The sequence below is a fragment of the Lissotriton vulgaris genome, chromosome 3_1, assembly GCF_964263255.1.
Source record: "Lissotriton vulgaris chromosome 3_1, aLisVul1.2, whole genome shotgun sequence".
Taxonomy (NCBI): Eukaryota; Metazoa; Chordata; class Amphibia; order Caudata; family Salamandridae; genus Lissotriton; species Lissotriton vulgaris.
The window spans coordinates 600,028,805-600,048,633 of record NC_141689.1 but is presented as its reverse complement, the minus strand read 5'-3'; the positions used below and the strand labels follow the sequence as shown (position 1 = coordinate 600,048,633).

The following is a 19,829-nucleotide window of genomic DNA, read 5'->3' as shown; positions in this document are numbered from 1 at the left end:
TATCTTTTTTTAAAAAAATGTAATTAATAAATATTTAATTAATTTAATTTAATTATTACATTTAATTAATTTAATCTATTTAAAGTAGTTTTAAAAAAATACTTAACCCTTAAAATACCCCTGTACCCCTATACCCAAAACCTATCCCTAATCCCTAAAGCTACTCCTGTACCCCAAAACCCAAACCTAGCCCTGAACCCTAAAAATACCCCTGTACCCCAAAACCCAAACCTAGCCCTGAACCCTAAAAATACCCCTGTACCCAATAACCCAAACCTAACCCTGAACCCTAAAAATACCCCTGTACCCCATAACCCAAACCTAGCCCTGAACCCTAAAAATACCCCTGTACCCCATAACCCAAACCTAGCCCTGAAACCTAAAAATACCCCTTACCCCATAACCCAAACCAAGCCCTGAACCCTAAAAATACCCCTGTACTCAATAACCCAAACCTAGCCATGAACCCTAAAAATACCCCTGTACTCCAAAACCCAAATTAAATTAATGTTTTAAAAAAGATAAACTTACCAATACTTACATTGTAATGGCATGCGTTGTAATAGCATCTGCTATGTAATGTCATGCGTTGTAAAGGCATGCGTTGTAAAGGATCCTGCGTTGTAGTAGTTGCGTTGTAAAAGTAGTCCGTTGTAACAGTTGCGTTGTAACTGTTGTTTCCCCTCCAGTGACATCTTGCAGCAGTGTCCTTGAGGTTTAGAGAGTAAAAAGAGAAACATTTAAAGTCACATTATATGTGTATGAATCGACGTATACCAGCCTAATAATAATAAGATCATTTGTAAAGCGCATGGTTACCACCATGTCGGTGTGTCCCCGCGTTCAGATAGAACCGAAAAGGCAGTAGGAACGAAGAGAGGACCTATCTTAGTGTTGAATTGGGTTAAGAAACGGCCATGTTTTCAGTTTCTTTCAGCATGCGAGACTATTAATTATATCTTTGTTTTTACTGAGCTCTGGAAATGTGGGTTCAAGCCTTGGTTGCAGGCTTAAAAAAAACAGAGTGGTTGGCTTGAATCTGTGCACCCTTCTAAAACATTATTTAATCCCAGTTTAAAGCGGTCACTTACTCTGGGTATTCATGTATTCCAATCAGTGCTTTAAAGAAGTAAAAATAAGTGCAGGTACTCATTAAAATAGAGGTATGGCAAGTGGGCGGTCTAGGGGCTAAGGGTGAAATATGATAATACATAATTACTTCTGTACCAGTTGCAGCACATATTAAAACACATGAGGAGTGTGTTTCTGTACAAAAAAAAAAGAGTAACTCCTTACACAAGATGAAAGTCATGATGGCACTTCCACCCGAATGGTCACTCGCACCTGATTCACAGTGCAGGGTCTGTCTAGAGACCCTGTCCTGCTAACACAGCGTGACAGAAGCCCTCTCAACTCCCTGCAGTTTGGCCCATTCAAATGGGCACTGCTGGAATCTTCGCCAGAAAATCTGCAAAAATCTGCAAAAGGCTGCTTCAGCCTTGTTAATTATCAGCTCCTCCAAAGCAGAGTGGCCTCTGCCCTGGAGGAGAAACCTAGCCTGAGCTTGCCGTGCTGTCGATCAGAGTACCGGTACTCTCCCTGGCTAAAGAGAAGTGCCAGAACTGACGGCAAAAAAATTCAGAAGTGCCGGTACTCAGTACTGGCGAGTTCCGGCCCATTTAAAGCACTGATTCCAATACCTACGAGATCCCCATGAAAAAATCCAGGCATGTTTCATCAAAACCCTTGAAGCTTTTATTGACTCAAGAAGAGACACTATATAATACTCATCTTTCCCCTTTAATGCTACTTGTCCAGATATCTTGCTCACACCTTTTGCATAGCTCTAAAAAAAGCTTCACTCAGATCATACAGGTGTCCTAAATAAGTCTGACGTGTTAATAAGCACGGCAGAATCTCAATTTTTAGAGTGAAATAGAGCGCTCTCCCTGTAAACCATCAAGATAAGTATAGCTAAAGTTTCAAGAAAATTTAACCTAAAGCTTTTATATCAAATAATCGAGCAGTTTTGTATGACTTTTCAGCCATTCAAAAACAGGATATGTTTTATATCCTTGCGACTGTGGTATATGACTGTAGAATTCAGCCATTTGCTGGCTACATATCTGAGGAGAAGTTCTCATTGAAGACATTCACTATAAGTAGTTAGTGTAGAAAACTGTTGAATACACACCATATATCAGATTTTTTTAAACTCTATTTTTCTTAATCTCATTCTCGTATTTGGTGTGGGCCATGTCTAAATCATGTATTTTGTTTAAACTCCCGTGCCGATCCTCACCTGAGGGCAGTGAATTTATCGGAGATTCCAGTTGATAAAAAGGCGTGTCTTGAAGCACATGAAACGACAGTTGTGAGAAATAAGGGCACAAAAGTGAAATCTAATAACGTAAGACTCAGCTGTACTTGCTGTATCTTTATATCATTGTTTTATCTCCTGGGGTGTGGTGGAGCATGTTGGCAAATAACCAGGGCTCTCTGACTCAGTGATCACTACAGTCATAGCCAAGATTTCCTCATTGAGAAGAAGGCTTTAGATAAAGTGTGGGATGTTTCACCTAAGCCGTCACCTGATAGGAAATGCGGGCTTAACTTCGTTTTTAGCCCCTATCAGTTATGAGACAACAAATCTGGTTTGGAGATGTTTATGGTATGTATGATAGAATGTCGACCCACATTAGCACTTCACTAGAGCAATTAATCCCACTCAAACACGTCTTCCTCTTTTATTATCACAACTGACCTCTTCTGAATGAGAGCCTTCAATGGGGTACACATAACAAGTTGTTAATGTTACTAGGCCTGAGCCTGTGCAACACACAATGGTGGGTATTATTGAGTGATATATTATCACATCTAGCCCAATGCATTGCGGGAAATTAGACCATTCAATCCATCTATCATTTAATGCTGGAATAAACATAGCAATTGGGTAAGGCTGCCGAAATTCCCAAAAGCAGACCATAGGGCAGTTGCAAAAATATATTCATTATTGTTTGTAAATCTGAAGGAGAAACACTTTAATAATATAAAAATATTTTTGTATTCAAATTAATTAAAACAAAATACTAGATTTAGCTGGATTACTTAAAAGGGATTTGTTCTGGCTTTGTATCTTGATTACCAATTTATAATGGATCAAGAATTATTTAAGCGAATGCAGTCTTGGTGTGATGGTAAAGTAACTTGCTTTAACATGTGAAATTTACAAGCGCAGTCAATACTGGCATTAGTAATATTTAATAAGTTGAGAAATACTTTATATGAGTAAATCTACAGCTTCAATGTAAAATGTGCTGATGATACATATATATGGTGGCATACCGAGAAGTGTGAAACATTCAGACATTGTGTCAGCCCGGTTATTTACAATGGTAGAAGATTTACCTATGGCCATTGTACAGCCCAGGTTGTAATCGGCGACACTATAAGTCCAAGGCAGGTAGTGGATATCTAGATCGCAGTAAAACTTGGAAGTTTCTTTGTCTAAACATGAGCCATAACAAAGATATGCAAAAAGAAGTACACAAAGTACTAGTTCGGGTTAAAGACATTTAACACCTAGAAACAGAGAAGCAATAATTGAATTTTGAAGTGAATTTAGAAGACCACCTTTGTAGTGCTTTGCCTACTTTGTTTTCCACTCCATACCACGAGACATACTGGAAATCATGCACTGAAGAATAAAAAAGCTAGATAAAGGGCTATGTCAAGAAATATTTTAATATGTTAATGGGTTTAGTTTTCGAAAAGGGTCAAGGCATAAAGTGACATAGCCGTTTTTAATTTAGAAAATCAATAAGATGTCAATGCCGTATCCAGAGTAATATATATATATATATATATATATATATAACAGCCCGCCCCAGCGTTGCCTGGGGCAGAAAGGGGCTGGGGGCTGTACACCCGCTCCCGCCCCGACCCCCTCCCGCACCGACTCCCTCACGCCCCGACTCACTCGTGCCCCCCTCCCGCCCAGACTCACTCGCGCCCCCCGAATTGTTGTTCTAATCGTAAACCCTTTGCGCCCCAGTACCTCCTCCGAAACTGCTGCCTCCACACCTTTCCTCGGGCCCCGCAAAGATCCTGCAACCTTCGGCAGCTCCGAGCCGTGCGGCAGATGTCAGCGGCAGTAAGTCCTGGGGAGCATAGGATGCGTTCCAGCAACTTTCCGGGCAGTGCGATCAAGCATGGACCCTCCGCTCCACCGCACTCGTCGCTCGGACTCTCCAGCCCAGCACTCGGCTCCCCCGTTGTCGCCATCTTTAGTGTGTGGAAAAGTGAGAGCTCCGAGGCTCACCCACAGCTCGCTGCAGAGCCATAGACATAGAAGAGAGACACAGCCCTGAGAGACTGAAATCGAGGCATTACTGCACCGCCCTCCTCCTTGTCGTCATCACGCTTGTCGCGTCGTGGCCAGCGCTAGGTCCCGGCCGGCGCTACTTTCAGGGGACTACTTTGTTTAGAAACGTAATTTTTTTAATTTACTTTTATTTATTTATTTATATAGCCTATGTCCATCTACAGACCCTGACATTTTCATAGATGTATCGGGTGTGTAGATTGGCGCTGTGGTTCCCGAGTTTACCTGGCAAAAAGGTGCATGTTCTCTCTTTATAATAGTAGTATAGATATAGATATGCAAACATGTTTTTTTAAGTTAGATAAAATATGCAACGTTTGAGTTTTAGACGGCAACTTTTGCCTCCCAGGTGGAATGCTTAAAAGCACCGAAACAAAGCCTTGACAAAGAAAGGAACGCCTAAGTGATGGCCGCGTGCTGCACAGGGAGGGGCCGGTTGTGATAATCCTCGGGCCCCCTACAGCTGTGTAATCCCTTGCTCAACACTCAATGATAGATGCAACACAAAGCAGAAACAAACATATAACTCTTAAACTTTTGGGTGCTGAATATCATGATATTGAAATATTCCTATTTTGGAGGATCACTCCATTTCCATCCCTCTGTTCCAGCTGAATCCTGGATGACCACTCTGCCCTGACAAAGAAACTGTGTTAAAGGACATTCTTGTAGAAGAGAACACAGTGTGCCTCAAAATCACAGGGCACTGGTCAATGATGATTACATAGGTCAGCGGAAGCATAATGTTATGGGAGGACTCACTTAAAGGTTAAGAGCCACCCAGAAATGTTACTGATATGCTATACAATATGGCACGGTTTTTGAATTGCGGGTCAGAACTGGTGAAATTTCAGCAATTATATGGGACATTCAAGTTGGAGAAAACTGTGTTCTTGTTTTAGACTTAAAGCATATTGTGTGTGTTACAAAGCACAAACATACAACTGATGCGAAGTCCAAACATAATTACTGAGCTTGCGATGCATGAGTGGTAGTTCAAGCTGTGGTCAGTGTGGGTTGAGAGGCCCAGAGCTTCCGGATCCTTGGCCTGGACACTGCCATTTTACACAGGAAGGATGGCACCACACAAATGACAGCCCTGCAGACGCTCCGCACACATGCCATAATGTATCCATTTTTGGGTGGGTTGTCCTGCCCACTTGACCACAAAGTAAGGGTGGTAGGAACACACAGCAGAGCAGTTATAAAATCCGAAAGACGTGGTGTCCTCCGAAAACAGAAAGAAACAGTCACTGAATGCTGGATGTGTAGCTGTTTGACCCCCAGTACAAAGAGAAATCTGGCTTATTTACCCATATGAAAACACGAGGCTTGCCAACGAAAAGGCAAGCTATTGCTCTTGACGAAGAAGTAGCTCAGGTTGCACACAGTGAGTCAGATTTAGTTGTACATGTGTGAAAGAAACTTCAAATTATAATGAGCTTACAATTATAATATGTATTATGTGTAGTTTCTTTTTGTCTGGATGTCATAGAGATCTGTGGTAGTGACTACCATACCCAGCGAGTATTCAGTTGTCAAAATGGCAATTGATAGGGATGCTAAATGGGACATACTCATCGTAATGGTTCTTAAGAGGACCTTAGGGTATTACCGTTGCTGACCAAAACATAGAAAGGGGTGCAATAATAAGAAATTCTCTGTTTACTGTGCGTCAAATAGCAGATGTCAATACTGCCCATCTTAATGATACGTAAAAAGATGGAAGGCTGTGTTGTCCATGAAGGTCAAAGCAGATGTCTGCAGCAAGCATTTGATTTACTGAGCCATTTTTTCCCCTTTTTCCCAAGTTGATCAAATGAGTAGCTTAGTGCTAGTGTAATAGTAGTAGCTGTTATTTGCAGAGATATAAACATGCAGTAGCAAGTGCTACACAAGTGACAAATTCTTATAAATACCAGTGAGGCCCAGAGCTGGTTCGATACTGGAAACCGTGTTGGGATTATTGCAGTAAATCTCCACATCTGTGCTAGCTTCCTTGGGTAATAATCACCTATTTTGAATTATCAGTTTAAAAAAAAATTACGATGGTGAGTGTATCATGCTTAACCTCAGTCTGCCCAGCGCCCCTGTAATGAGATGTAAAAAACCAGATGACATAGCTCTTAGTTAAGAAATCACGACTGAACAATGTGGTCTTACCATTGCCTGAAAGGGCATTTGAAAATGGCTCTTTGGTCTCTGGCATTACATTGTTTTTATCGTAGCTATTGTACCCTAATGTGTCTGATTACTATAGCTGAATTCATTCCATTGGCATGTAATTTTGGGAAGGTTCACAATGGCATGACAGATCATAAATATGCTGAGTAGTCATCAACTTGTGTACTTCTACTTCTGTGGGCAAAATATGCACAAGTCCCCATACATAAAATATTTTTGGGTCTGTAGAAGTCTACAATACCAAAACTGTGTCAGATGAATGACCAGTGACATGAAATGTAAGTGAAGTGTGCACAAGCACCAGGGCTTTAAGTGGGATAAAAAAAGGTACGTGCTCTCTCTAAGGGGGGTGGCCTATGTAATTAAGGGTGTGGCTTAAAAACACAGAAGCTTAAAATCTGTGCTTGGCATAGTGTGCCGGCCAACTGGTATTTGGCTGCTTCTGTGTTAATATTGTAGATATTCACAAATGTGATTTTTTTTATTTCCCACATTCCTCAACACTTATAATTTACTCCTCCACAATTCAGGTGTACGTGGTGCTGAAAGTGTTTCGTGTACACCATTGTCCCCTGTGTCTGTAAATCAAACTAATTTTTTAAGCCGACAGATAAAGAAATCACATGACGCCTAGATTCTGCACACATAGGATCCATAAACTGGCTACCTTCAGGGATCCCATTCCCTTCTGCCTTTAAGATACAGGTAATCAAGGCATGGTTGGAAGTTCTGTTAAGCATCCATCCTGCCCTGAATTATAACCAAGTCTAGATATAGACACAAGTTTCGGAAATGGTTCCTTGAGCGCTTCTCTAGAAAGAGGAACACCAGTATAAACTACAAGAATTGTATATTTTGAAAGAAAAGAGAAAGGCTCAAGACAAATCTTAGTAGCACTGAACAGTCTTGCTCAGTCACCTTCAGGGAACTCTTTGAAAATCAGAAAGCATTTTCACCGTTCTGTTAACATTACATTTCTTGGTCACCATCAGTACAACAGCGTATAATTGAGTGCATATAGAGTTCTTTAAAACTACGGAATGTTATTCGTATTTAGCTATATAAAATGTGCATCTTCAGAAACAAATATAATCCACAAATGTAGTATTTCTAAACTGTGGATCATTCTTTGCCTGTCACCCAAAAGCATGTAAAGGATATCTGTGAATTCTTAAACATGCATAGTGATTTTACATTGTAATTAATTTCGTTTCAAGTCCAGTGTAAATGTTTTTGACTCTACAGCTGCTTCACTTTAATGGCATTCTTGCAAGTCGTAGTCTTACGTTGAATGAGCATTTCACCATTGTTACGACATTACTGTCATATGTACTCTGTGCACGGTAGATGTCGGAACAATGGATGGGTGTTTAGGATTGGATTTGGGTGGATCAGCTAAAACAATTTAGTTGGTTTACTTGGTACCTAACATGGGTCTAAATGACAGGCAGAGAGACAAAGAAAGAGGAAAATCGGTAAATACTGGCAGATGAATGGAAATAAAAAATGAAAAATAAATATTAAAACAGATAGCTCACACGAATTTGTGCTTTGCAGTAATGAATGACTAAATATAACTTTGAATTCATCCTCATAACATGAATGCAGCTGAAATAACGTCTTAGAATTAAATAATATATCAATGTTTCTTTGCTTTGCAGATCTTCAATTTATTTTCTTCGTGTTTTGTCTTTGTCTGTTATACAGGCCGTTCCACCACCGAGTTTTGAAATGCCAGTTTCTATCCCTGTGAGCAACCAAAACAATTTGATATACAATAACCCCATCAGCTCGCTGGGTAATCACAATCTTATGCCACTGGCCCACCACCATTCTATGCAACGAAATAGCATGTCTCCTGTCATGACGCATCGGCCACCGAGTTCTGGCAACCCAGGTAAGCTTTGGATACAATGAACTATTGAGGAAGATGATACACAAAATATATTGCATGCTGCTCTGCCATTCTGGTAGTCTCTCTATCTGTATCTGGATTTGAGTGGTAAGCTTTCTCATCTCATCTCAAATTCTTTTTAAATATCTTTAAAATAAAACCTACTTTTATGCAGGAAAATATGTATACATCTTCTTGATTTCACAGGACACGTACTGCGTTTATAAATGTATTCTGTCATTTAGATGTGTAAATATGACATAAAAAACTACTCATACACTTGTATTAATTTCGAATTTACTATGCCCAGAAAAACTCTTATTTGAACTCATAATGTGCATTGGCAAGGTTGTAGCATTCTAAAAATCGCAACTAAAATGCAGACAATGTTGGTTTTTATCCAATCTACTCCCGACAACATGTGATGGTCAGAGTTACGTTTGTGGTAGAGACCCTTAGGAAACAATATTTCCAGTGCAGGTATCTTGCCTTCCAAACTCCATGCATTTCACAACGAGGTCCTCAGTTGCACTTCTATAGCACTAGTCTAAGGACTGTAACCCGGTGCTAAAATGAGGGGTGTACTCTGAAATTTCATTTTGCATCTTTACTGCTCAGGCCTTTAGTAATGTTCAAGTGACTTTTACTTATTTAAGATAAACGATTCCATCTATTAGGTATATTCTCATATTTGGTCGAACCTGCTCTGTATAGGAACAAAGGGCTGTATTTTTATTAATCAAAGGTGTATTTGTTTTAACCTCCAAATCACACAATTGTCCATGTAAAAATAGCAAAACAACGTGTATTACAAATGGACAGAAATATCTGTATTGAGAGGGGGAAAAGAGCCCAATGATCAGAAAGTTGTGAGTGTTTCTTTAACCTGTGCTACGTTGGCCTAGATCTAGGCTAATGTTTGTCACAGGGATGGCAGCTCACCACACCCCATGATCACTACCAAAACCACTAGTTTCGGTGTCTAGCTGTGCATAAGATGGATCACCACAAATCAGTCGAAATTGTTGCTTTTGGCAGTGACATTTCATCCTATTTGAACCTTCGGATAATGTTAAGCATCCCTAATTTATTCCTCTCCAATTATATAATGATTGGTTCCCAGTGGAGACATAAAGCTTGGCTCTGATTTGGTTCAAAATCTTTTTCTCATCTACTCTAATTTACCCTCACTATTTCCATTTTCTGAGTCCAAAACAACTCCATTCTGATTAAGTAACCCATGCAAGGAGATATTTCGTATACTTTGACTCAAATGTTTCTTTTTATTCAAAATGTCTGTACGTTTGAAACAAACGTTCCATCATGAATAATCTCAAACACGATGCACTTCGTTGGCTTAGGTGTACGTTCATTTCCAATTGCTCTGCTATTATCACATATTCTTTCTTGTCTTCTCATTTTGTCCTTCACAACCTAGTGAGAACTAAAGTGAATTTGGGTATTTTCCTTAGTGCTCATAAAGTCACCAGTCAATGTAGTCAATCTAATCAGTGCCTGATCATTCGAAGGTCAGAAAATAGAATAAAGATTATATTGAATTGCTCATCCACACTTTGTAGCAGTAGAGTGGATGGGTATGTTGTCATTCTGGAGATTTTTAGTTGGTTAGTTGGTTCCTTCTAATAACATGGTGAGTGCAGACTACAAATGTGGTTGTCGGATCTGACACTTTGATATGCCGAGCTAGCACATCTGTGATGTAATATTAGCTTTTTTTGGTTTGCTTAAATGGTTGATGATTTCTCTTTGGAAAATGATGATATGCAATATATAATGAAGGTGTTAGTACACAACAGACATCTGCATAGAGTTGAGTGTTGTCTTCCTGTAGAGTCTTGGCCATTCTCATCTTGTATCTTCTGTCATTCTTAGGTGGACTGATGGGTGGGGACCTCACTACCGGTGCAGGCACCAGTGCAGGTAAAGAAAGATGCTGTGTGCTTTAGTTAATATTTAGTTGGAAATTAACTGAGTCATTTGTACAAATAAAACTAATTAAAGTATGGCCTGCTGTCTACAAGGAGTCTCTCCAGTAGACACTGGAGATGGTGCACCAGATGGGAATTGTGATTCGACTCTGATGGCAAGTTCTATATTTCTATTCTATGTGCTTTTAGCTATTGTTTGGAAACTCTCATTTTTGCCACATGGAGGTGATGTTAATGCCTAATGAAATGTGGCTTTAACTCTAATTTAATGTTCCGCCTTTTCTTAGTAAAGTATAGAGCGAAAGTCTAAAACAACCACTACCTACTCTAGAGTTTTTTCACTCACAACGTATTTCGATCACATTGTGCAGGCTCAAAACCTGGACAAACTGGGACAAAGATACATTACTAATTGAGGTAATGAAAAGTGTAGTAACTAACCTAGACTAGGTAAGAGGTATTGGCATTCGAAATCAGTGACAAAATGTAAGATTACCCTAAAAGATCAGTGAATATCATGGTTTCTAATTCAAGTTGAAATTTCAAGTTTATCACTTACAACAGTTATTTATCTATGTTTTGATGCATCAGACAATCCTAGCATAAACATCATTTATGTGACAGGAAAGCAGTAAAAAGGGTTAGGAGCAGAATAAGAGAAAAAGAGAGTAGGAAATAAAGAAAACTGTTCATGGTATCAAGAAAAGTATCACATGTATTGATAAGTTATCACTGAAACTTTAAAACCATAAGTGTGGAGACACATAAAATGGGGGTGCAGTCTTCCTGAATATTTGGTAAAGAACCATGTTTTAATACTAAACTCAAAATAAGTTATGCTTGATTTCTGAAATGAGCATATAGTTCAGTAACATTTCAGATTATAAACTTTACATTTAGGAAGGTTTTGCCACCAATAACTATTTTTCATTTTTCCCTGCTTGGTGGTAGCAGTCTTTAGAAATCTTCAGGGGTAAGACTTTCTTTTACAGAAAATGAGTGTAATGAACTATCTTTACATTGACATTGTATACAGCCAACTCATGTTTTTCACTTGGGTAAGCAAAGTGTCTTAAACCTTTCAAAATCACATAGTTCATTATTGGTCCAACCTACTCTGTGAACTACCAGCCCTTCTTTAATTTCTTGGGACCTCATTTGTTAGAGGTCAGCTCTTCTGGGACATTGCCAATAACATATTTATAGTGTCCTCTATTTGTTAATCAATCTTCTTAAAATTAATTTCAATACTTTTCTATTGTCTTGACTATTATGTCAATAATGGGGACAATTGTGGATAAGACTTGAGGTCCTATACGATTTTAAAATATGAGAGCGTTTGTTTATGTTGACTGTAAGAAGACAGTCAGAAATTGTCAGATGGTTAGTCGTTTTCTTTCAGTGGGTGAACTCAGTGATTATTCTAGTAATTAGAATTATAAAATGTTCTTCCTGGAACCTGGTAATTTATTATACATATGCCTTGGTTGTGGTCCCCTTGTATGAAAGGATTAGAGATGACTTGGAATGTATCAATTTGTAGAATCTATTGAGTTGAATTAGCTATCATAGAGGAACAGTTTGTGGTTGGCAGGATAGTCGAAATTGCACTCATAAATTGTTGTGTTTACTTCTTTGTTGGTGTTAGTTGGTAGCCCCCTTAAGGGGGCTTTCTTTTCTCCCATTTCTTCCTGCTTTTTCTCTAAGTGGTTGAAATATTTCTTTACTCTTATCAAATGAGGATGCAAAACATTTGAAAATGCCTACTTCCATCGCTATGATTCCTCCTTGGTTCAATGTAGGTGCTCATTGGGTTCAAGAACACCCCAGCCACTCTGCTTCTCTTGCCTCACAAACCGTATCATCCCATCTTTCCTATGAAAGTTGGTGAGGTGAATTTTTTTGATTAGTTACGTTTGCAGGATCTAGTTCTCCTGTAGAGACCCTGTTGCTACTGTTTTAGGAGTTTCTATTCTTATTATTATACTTTCATACATGGAGTAAAAGAGCTTCCAATTCCTGACAGATTGCTTAGCTAGTAGCATCTCATTAAACTTGTTTTGCCATTTTTATATTTTAGAGAACAAGTTACATTATTAAGACATGCCGTTTTTATTATATCAATATCTTGTAGACTGCCAGACAGCAATTTAGGTATTGACATCCAAGTATGGAAGTGCTTATTAGGTACCACAGTTCCAAGTGGACATATGAAGCGCTGAAGAGAAGGCAAATTAGGTTAAATCTACTCTCTGCTTTCTACCTATGCTTCTAATTGGTTATGAATAGTTCAAAGTGCATGTGGGTAAATCACTTGTCTTCCTTTACTCCCGCATGTATCTCTCTTATGATCAGGGGCAGAGGAAAGAGGAGAACCGAGATAGATACAGCTTTTCACAGACACCTTCATACCGTTATTGCATATTGCTTGCATGTTGCCCATACCCTGCCATTGCACTTCAACTCCTAGCTCTTAACATGCATGGAGTACCTCAGAGTATGTGGACATTTTCCACAGGTCCAATTTTAGAATTACCATGGCTTCCTCAAAGGCCACTATTTATTGTTATCTTATGGTGAGTACACACTGAGGCTCCCCTGAGTTAGTATTCCAGAGCTGCTGGTTCTCACTGGCTGAAAAAAGAACAGCCCACACCCAGCACCTCACAGAAGTGTCTTGTAATTCGAGAACATCACTGCTGCCTGAGAATGATACACTGGCTCCCCTCCAGCCGCCTCTCTGAGGCCAGGGTCCTGATGTTTCTTTCAGGATTTTTGGCACTGTGCTTTTCAACCAACTTTAGAACTGGTGGCAACTAGAACGAGCCACTGAGCCATGGAGACTAATAGACTCAACGTGCCTGACTCTAAGATTGCTACAAAAACCACACTCCTTCTCCTACCTTACCATCCTCGCCAGCGCCTACCACCCATCTCTGGTTTCTAGCCACCTGATCCCCTCCTGATTCTCACTCTTCTCTGGTGGAGCCCTAAACGCATGCATGGCCGCTTCCCGGTGGAGCTGCACAGACAGCTAAAGGGAAGATGGGCCCTGGCCCAACGCTATGGCTGTCACCTACCCAACCGGATTACGGTCATTTGTCTTGTTTTCTTCCCCCTGCTGTCTCCTCCCTGTGGATTACCTGCTGTCCCTGGTCCTTCCTATCCTGACTTTCGTGTTCGCTAATTTACTCCTGTATTGTTTATTTATCCATTATGTAACTACTGTGAAACTTTTGTAACTTGCAACTCGCTGTGTCCTTATGTAAAGCGTTCTGATACCTCCGGGTCTAGCCAGCGCTATATAAAACTCCAGTAAATAAATAAAAAAATAAAAAAAACTCTAGAGGGAAAATGATTGAGAAAAAATTTATAGAATATGATACACAAATATAACACTCATTAGGGCTTTATGTAGCATGCACATATATAATGGGGGGACTTCCCCTATCCAACCTCATTCATTCAACTCTGATTTTTAATTCAACTTCTCTGTAATCAGCTAAGTGAAATTTGAAACTTTAGGTGTAATACTGTAATAAACAGTGACTGTCTACCTCATTGAACACTAGTTAGGCGATGTACAGTAGGTGTTCAGTTGCGTTTTGACACAGAAACTAAATTAACAAGTAGTGACAGAGCTAATAAGGCTGACTTGCATTATGTGTTCTGAATACAACAATTTAAAAAGCCTGATGCAGTACAAAAGAAAAGAAAACATAAAACAAATGTTGTTTTTTGTTTTCAAAGCATCTATAGAATAAAGAAGCCGATGTGTGTCATTGAAATGTACTTTGTAAATGCAAATTAGTCTCTTATTGTTGGAAATTAGGTTACTGGTTGAGGAGGGTGAAACCCTACTCAAGCAGCAAACACATTCTCTGTCAGGGTGAAACACAAGCTTAACCCTGTGGTAGCTGGCATAAAAGCAGCCAGGCTTAATTTAGAGGCAATGTGTAAAATCTACAGCACTTCAAAAAGTAATGAAGTGAAAACAAAAGAAATATCCCGCACCAATTTAAAAAAAAACTGAGTAAACTTTTATAAATTAATGGAGACCAAAATGACAAAAATCCAATTAGTAGAACTGGCAATATGCAATTCTAAAGTTTAGCTCAAGATAGTGCTTAAAAACACAAAGTGCCAAATTTGGTTATCTGGTCACTCTAGACTGGGACAAAGTCATAGGTTCAGGCAGATGGTAATGGAGCACTGGCCAGCTACAGGCCCAGCTTGGGCTCACTGAACAAATTACTTTAAATCCTGGTGTATGGTCTGCCCGGCATTTGCTTTGCAAGGCTTCTCATCATCTGGCGTCAGTTACAAGGAACAGCAAGGTCCGCAATACGAGGTCAGGTGTCAAGTTGCACAGTGCTGCATGGTTTCCAGTGAAGCTGTGCAGCGAGGCTTTCCATCAAGTTACAAAGGTTCTGATGGACTGGCAGCTGGGCGGGGAGGCTAGGTGTGGATTGGTTCTGCTTGGCGTCCAATCTGTTGAAGCTGGCTGCTGTGCTGTGAGGTTCTGTGGGGCTTTGCGTCGCTCAGCCTCGGTTCCACTTAAGCTTGTAGCTGTGCAGCGAGGCTTTGCGGGGCATCACATTTGTTGAAGACGACAGCTAGGCTCGCAAGGCATCTCTATCCCCACTTCCAATGGTCCAGAACTGGAGGGACACCGCTTGAGGTGTTAGGACTCACAACATGCAGAGTCCTGGTGCATTGTTCAAGAGAGTTGGAGCCTTTTCTGTCCCTGAGGCTTTGATCAGGAGGCCATCCAACTAGCACTTGGAGTGACTCTAGTGGTCCTGGGTTCAAGATACAGGTCCAGTTCTTCTCATTCAGGCAGCGGCACAGCAGATTGGCAGGGTAGCAGTCCTTCTTGTAGCAGAGCAGCATAGCAGTCATTCTTCTGAGTCTCCCACAGGTCCACATGTGTACTGAAAAGTTGAGTCTGAACGTCCACTATTTATACCTGGTCCCAGTTTTGAAGTAGGAGAAGGTTCTGGGAGTTTCCACCCCCAGAGGTGTCTGAATGTTCCTACCTTCTTGCCCACTAGAAGTCTGGGGGTGCAAAAGACTAGTGTCAATCCCTTTGTGGGTGTACACAGGCAGAACCTTTGTGATGCGCAAGTGTGGTATGTGACAGATTCTCCCCCTCATTGAGTCAGGGATGGCCCATCCTGCCAACACGTATCTCCCCTTTATCTCATTGTGTGGGAGTAATACACAAAGACCAACTGCCAGCTAAACCTAGTCATATAACTCGGGGTACGGGCTGCCGGGGCTAGAACATGCGGTATTTTTAGAATTGTGATTTAAAATCCGACTTTACCACTAAAGAAGATTTTACATTTCAATTCTCAATATTCTTAAATTCTCTGAATTGAAAGTTATCACCTATTAAATATAATAGGTTAGCCCAATGTTATCCCATGAGAGAGGTAGGCCTTACAGTAGTGAGAAATGAATTTGAGACTTTTCCTCTACCAGGACATGTAAAAGTTAAAGGAGGAGTTGTCGCTTGCAACCTGAATAGATTGTGGCTGCCTCTCACGAAGCTGTCCTACCTCCTGTGGTAAACCTGGCCTGTGGCAGGCAGAACTGGTTTATGTGTTCCAGAGGAACTCTGTTTGTACCAACTTCAAAGGTAAATGTGGTATAAATATTGGGGCCCTGACCCCACAACTTTAGATTACTGCTGGACTAAGGAATCTGCCAGGAAGAAGAGCTGGAAGAGCTGCCAGGGGGAGCCCATTTTGCTGTTGTTGCTTAGTTGGGTTGGCCTGCAGTTGCTGCTTCAGTCTTGGGCAGGGCAAGGACTGGACTGTTCTTTCTGCATACTATGTATGTCCAAGGGCATGATGCAGATGTTGCCTTCTTTTGGAAGTCTCAGAGAAATCAAAGACTTCAACAACTTCTGGGTACCGGCTTCCTGAGCTTGACGTTTCAGCTGCCACAGAGGAGAAGGTTAACCCGACGTCATCAATGACGCCGCTGCCAGTTCTGTGACCTGAAGGCACTGCAGAGGCCTCTGCTGCACTTCGCACCACAACCCTGGTCTCACCGATGACAGTCAGACGACGCCACCGAGCCGTTGCTTGCACCGTGACCTGTGGGCACTGCACTCTGCATCACCTCACTTCAAAGCACCGCCCTGGTATCCTCGACAATGCTGCAATGCTGTCACTGACCCTGCTGCCTGCATCGTGACCTGTGGACACCACTCGTGAAGAACACAAACCCCTTCCCGCTTCATAATGCAGTCCTGGTCTCACTGACGGTGCCTCTCCGAGCTGACATAGATGTCGCTACCTACACCGTTGTTTGTTGGTACCGCTTGTAAGTTACACAACGCACTGCCCCATCCCACACCGCAGCCATGGCCCTCCGACACCAACACCATCGACTCCAGTTCATCAAGCGACGCAGCTGCCTGTATCGCGATCTGTGGGTCCCACACACAGTATTGTCCCATCTCGCACTGCAGCCTTCGGTCTATCGACAACAACGCTTCAGCAACAAACGATGCCGCTACCTGCACTGTGACCTATCAGCACCGCAATGAGCAGCGCCCTGCTGCTCACCACAGCTCTGGTCTCACCAACTCCGCTGGGTGACCATCGCTGAGCCACTGCCTGCAACACTACCTGAGGGCACTGCACGTCACACCGCTCCACTTCAAACCACAGCCCCAATGCCTAGCAACGCTAGTGCTCCTGACTTCAAACTCACAGAGTTTGACCTGCAACGCATGTGACTTCAATTTCCCGACAGCTCCTGCGCCGACTTCCGGAACCAACGCCTGCCGACGCCACTCCTTCGGAGCTCACCGCAAGGTCTGACACCCTGCATCTCTCCGACACCGTAGCTGACTCACGACGCCACGACCAGTTGAAACTGTTAGATTTGTTTGTTCACAACACTGTGATAGCCTTGAACTGAGCTATCGACTTCAAGGAACTGCATATAAAGCCTATTTTTGCATTATTCGTATTTTGATCACTGTATGTTGAATTTTTATCGTTTTGGTCTTCTTTTACACAGATAAATATTGGGTATTTTTCTAAAATTGGTGTTGTATCCATTTTTATTGTTTTCACTTTATTTCTGTTTGTTATGTTCAAAAGCTTTACACTTTTATTTATTTGATTTTTATAAAGTGCTGGCTAAATCCAGAGGTATTAGAGCGCTTTACATGAGGATCAGATTTACAGACTAACATGTTACATTTGTTCAAGAGCAATCAAAACATAGGAAACAAAGAAAAAGGGCAGAGTTACAGAAAATGTGTTATGGGTGGGGGGGTGGGGGAGGGAGAAACAGGGAGACAGGGAGAAACAGGGCCCAATGTCCGGCTGGGTAGGTGACAGCCGAGGGGATGAATCAGGGCCGATCTCCTCAATAGCCAAACCAACCAGCTTCTCCGGGCGGCAGACATAATGCTCGGACTCCACTGTCAGGATAGTCAGGTCAGGCACTGTCAGTCACTGTGAAAGGGTCCAAGTTGATCTTATTGAATCAGAAGAGGTTGTCACAGGTAAAGGCACGTAGCGTAGTCATTTCGCAGCAGATATGTGACTTCAGGGTTTCGCTTCATCAGCCTATGGCATGCCCTTCAGTTGTCTCGGGGGGCACGCCGTGCTGTAGCTTCTTGGGATGCCTCCATTCGTAGCCCCAGAGTCTTTTCCAGGATGGCTGCCATCTTAGAGTCAAGCAGCTTCGGAGCGGTGCTTTGCGTCGGCTCACTGTGCTTCCAAAAATTATTCAGCTCATGTGGGGGCTCCTTAGGGCTCCCGGAAACGCTCAAGGGTGGCAACGACCCTTCCCTAGCTCCCCACTCAGCGTTCATGGCGCAGCACCGGCGTCTTTGGAGTCAAGGAAAGCAGCCTGCCCTGTCGGTTCCTCTGCAGCCACCCACACGTCGCATCTCACTGCCGGCTGGTTCAAATCGCCGCAGTGTTCCTTCGAGCTCTTCTTACGTCAAATTCATGAAGGCACCGTTCCGCTGACTGTCGGCGCCATTTTGCGGAGGTTATTTTAGACGTGTAATCTCCTTATCCTGACTTGAGTGGTGGATTCTGCCCAGCTTAGGTGCATACTCTAGGCAACCAGAAAACCTGATTCTAACAGGAATGTTTAGGCCTGGTAAAAGGTTTATTGGGGAAGGTTGAAATGGCAGTTTAAATATTAACACACAGGCTGCAGTGGCAGACCTGAGAAATGTTCAAAGAGCTACTTAGGTGGATGGCACAATCAGTGTTACAAGTACACTATTAGCATTTAATTTCTAGTCCCTGGATACAGGTAGCACCATTTTACTAGGGATTTACAGGTAAGTTAAATGCGCCAATTGAGTGTAAGTCAATTTTACCATGTTTAAAGAAGGGAGCACAAGCACTTAAGCACTGGTTAGCAGTGGTAAAGTGCACAGTCCTAAAAGCCAACAACAATGGATTCAGAAAACAGGAGGGTGAAGGGAGCGACTGTGCAGAAGGGGCTGAGCCTAACACTGATACATTTCAAATCAAGTATTCCTTAGCAGGTAGAATGATACATCAAGCAGCCAATAGCACGAGGTGAGACAATAATATTGCTCTGGTTAGGTATCAAAGCCCACTCTATGTATATTATAAGAATTGATACCAATATGCCATACAGACAGCTGCACTGTCAAGTGAGACCTAAAAAAGGACCACGAGGCAGGTTTTGTTTGATATTCATTTTCAGTCCAAAGTGTAAAGCTCTTGATTACAGGTCCCAGATACATTTGCAATTTTCTCAAACATCTAGTCGTCTGAGAGTCTCCCAAAACTGTTACAGGAATGTTACACTGTGGGTGTTCCTGTAGGACTTCCTCTATACCTGTTTGCCTTTTCCAGACTTTCCTCCTCAGTCATACGCCATCCTCCTACACCTTTCTTCTAACTAATGACTACCTGACCTCAATCAAATTCCAAAATGTGCACTCTAATTTTCTGCTTCCTTTATTTTCTGCCCAATTCATCTATGTTCCATGCTAAATACTTATCAATTCATTCTGCGGCCGAGAAAGCCAAATCTTTTCTATTTACCCTTACTTTCTCTCTAATGCCAAATGATATGCCTAAACCCACACACACACACAACTTTCTCTACTGAAATCCTTTGCAGCAAGGTGGTACAAACTGAGAAGCAGGTGCTTGTGCAACCATTAACAAGCAGAAAGCAGTCTCTTACTCATGTCTACAAGCTCTTTCTCTTCACCCTACAAAGCATCAAATGCCAACCTTGCTGTTTGAAGGTCACTCTCAGTCCAATAACTACAGCTCCTGCTGCCCGAGGCTTGCCACCCCCTTCAAAGGTTCTCCGCCTTTGGTGCAGGTGTGGCACTCCACCCTCACTTTAGCATTAGCTCTTCCCACCATTCAGAATCCGAGCTGCA

The 19,829-nt window shown here is 41.7% G+C and overlaps 1 protein-coding gene across 22 annotated transcripts in view; it reads left to right on the top strand.

Annotated features, from left to right (window-relative positions):
* Nucleotides 1-19,829, top strand: part of MEF2C (myocyte enhancer factor 2C) — a 514,750-nt gene that overhangs the window by 441,619 nt on the left and 53,302 nt on the right. For 19 of the 22 annotated variants that reach the window (XM_086960881.1, XM_086960896.1, XM_086960887.1 and 16 more), the window contains 2 exons: nt 8,276-8,465; nt 10,356-10,403. In XM_086960881.1, the coding sequence (XP_086817007.1) occupies nt 8,276-8,465; nt 10,356-10,403 (238 nt within the window). The remainder of the gene's footprint in view (nt 1-8,275; nt 8,466-10,355; nt 10,404-19,829) is intronic. The other 3 variants (XM_086960888.1, XM_086960889.1, XM_086960890.1) reach the window with 1 other exon arrangement.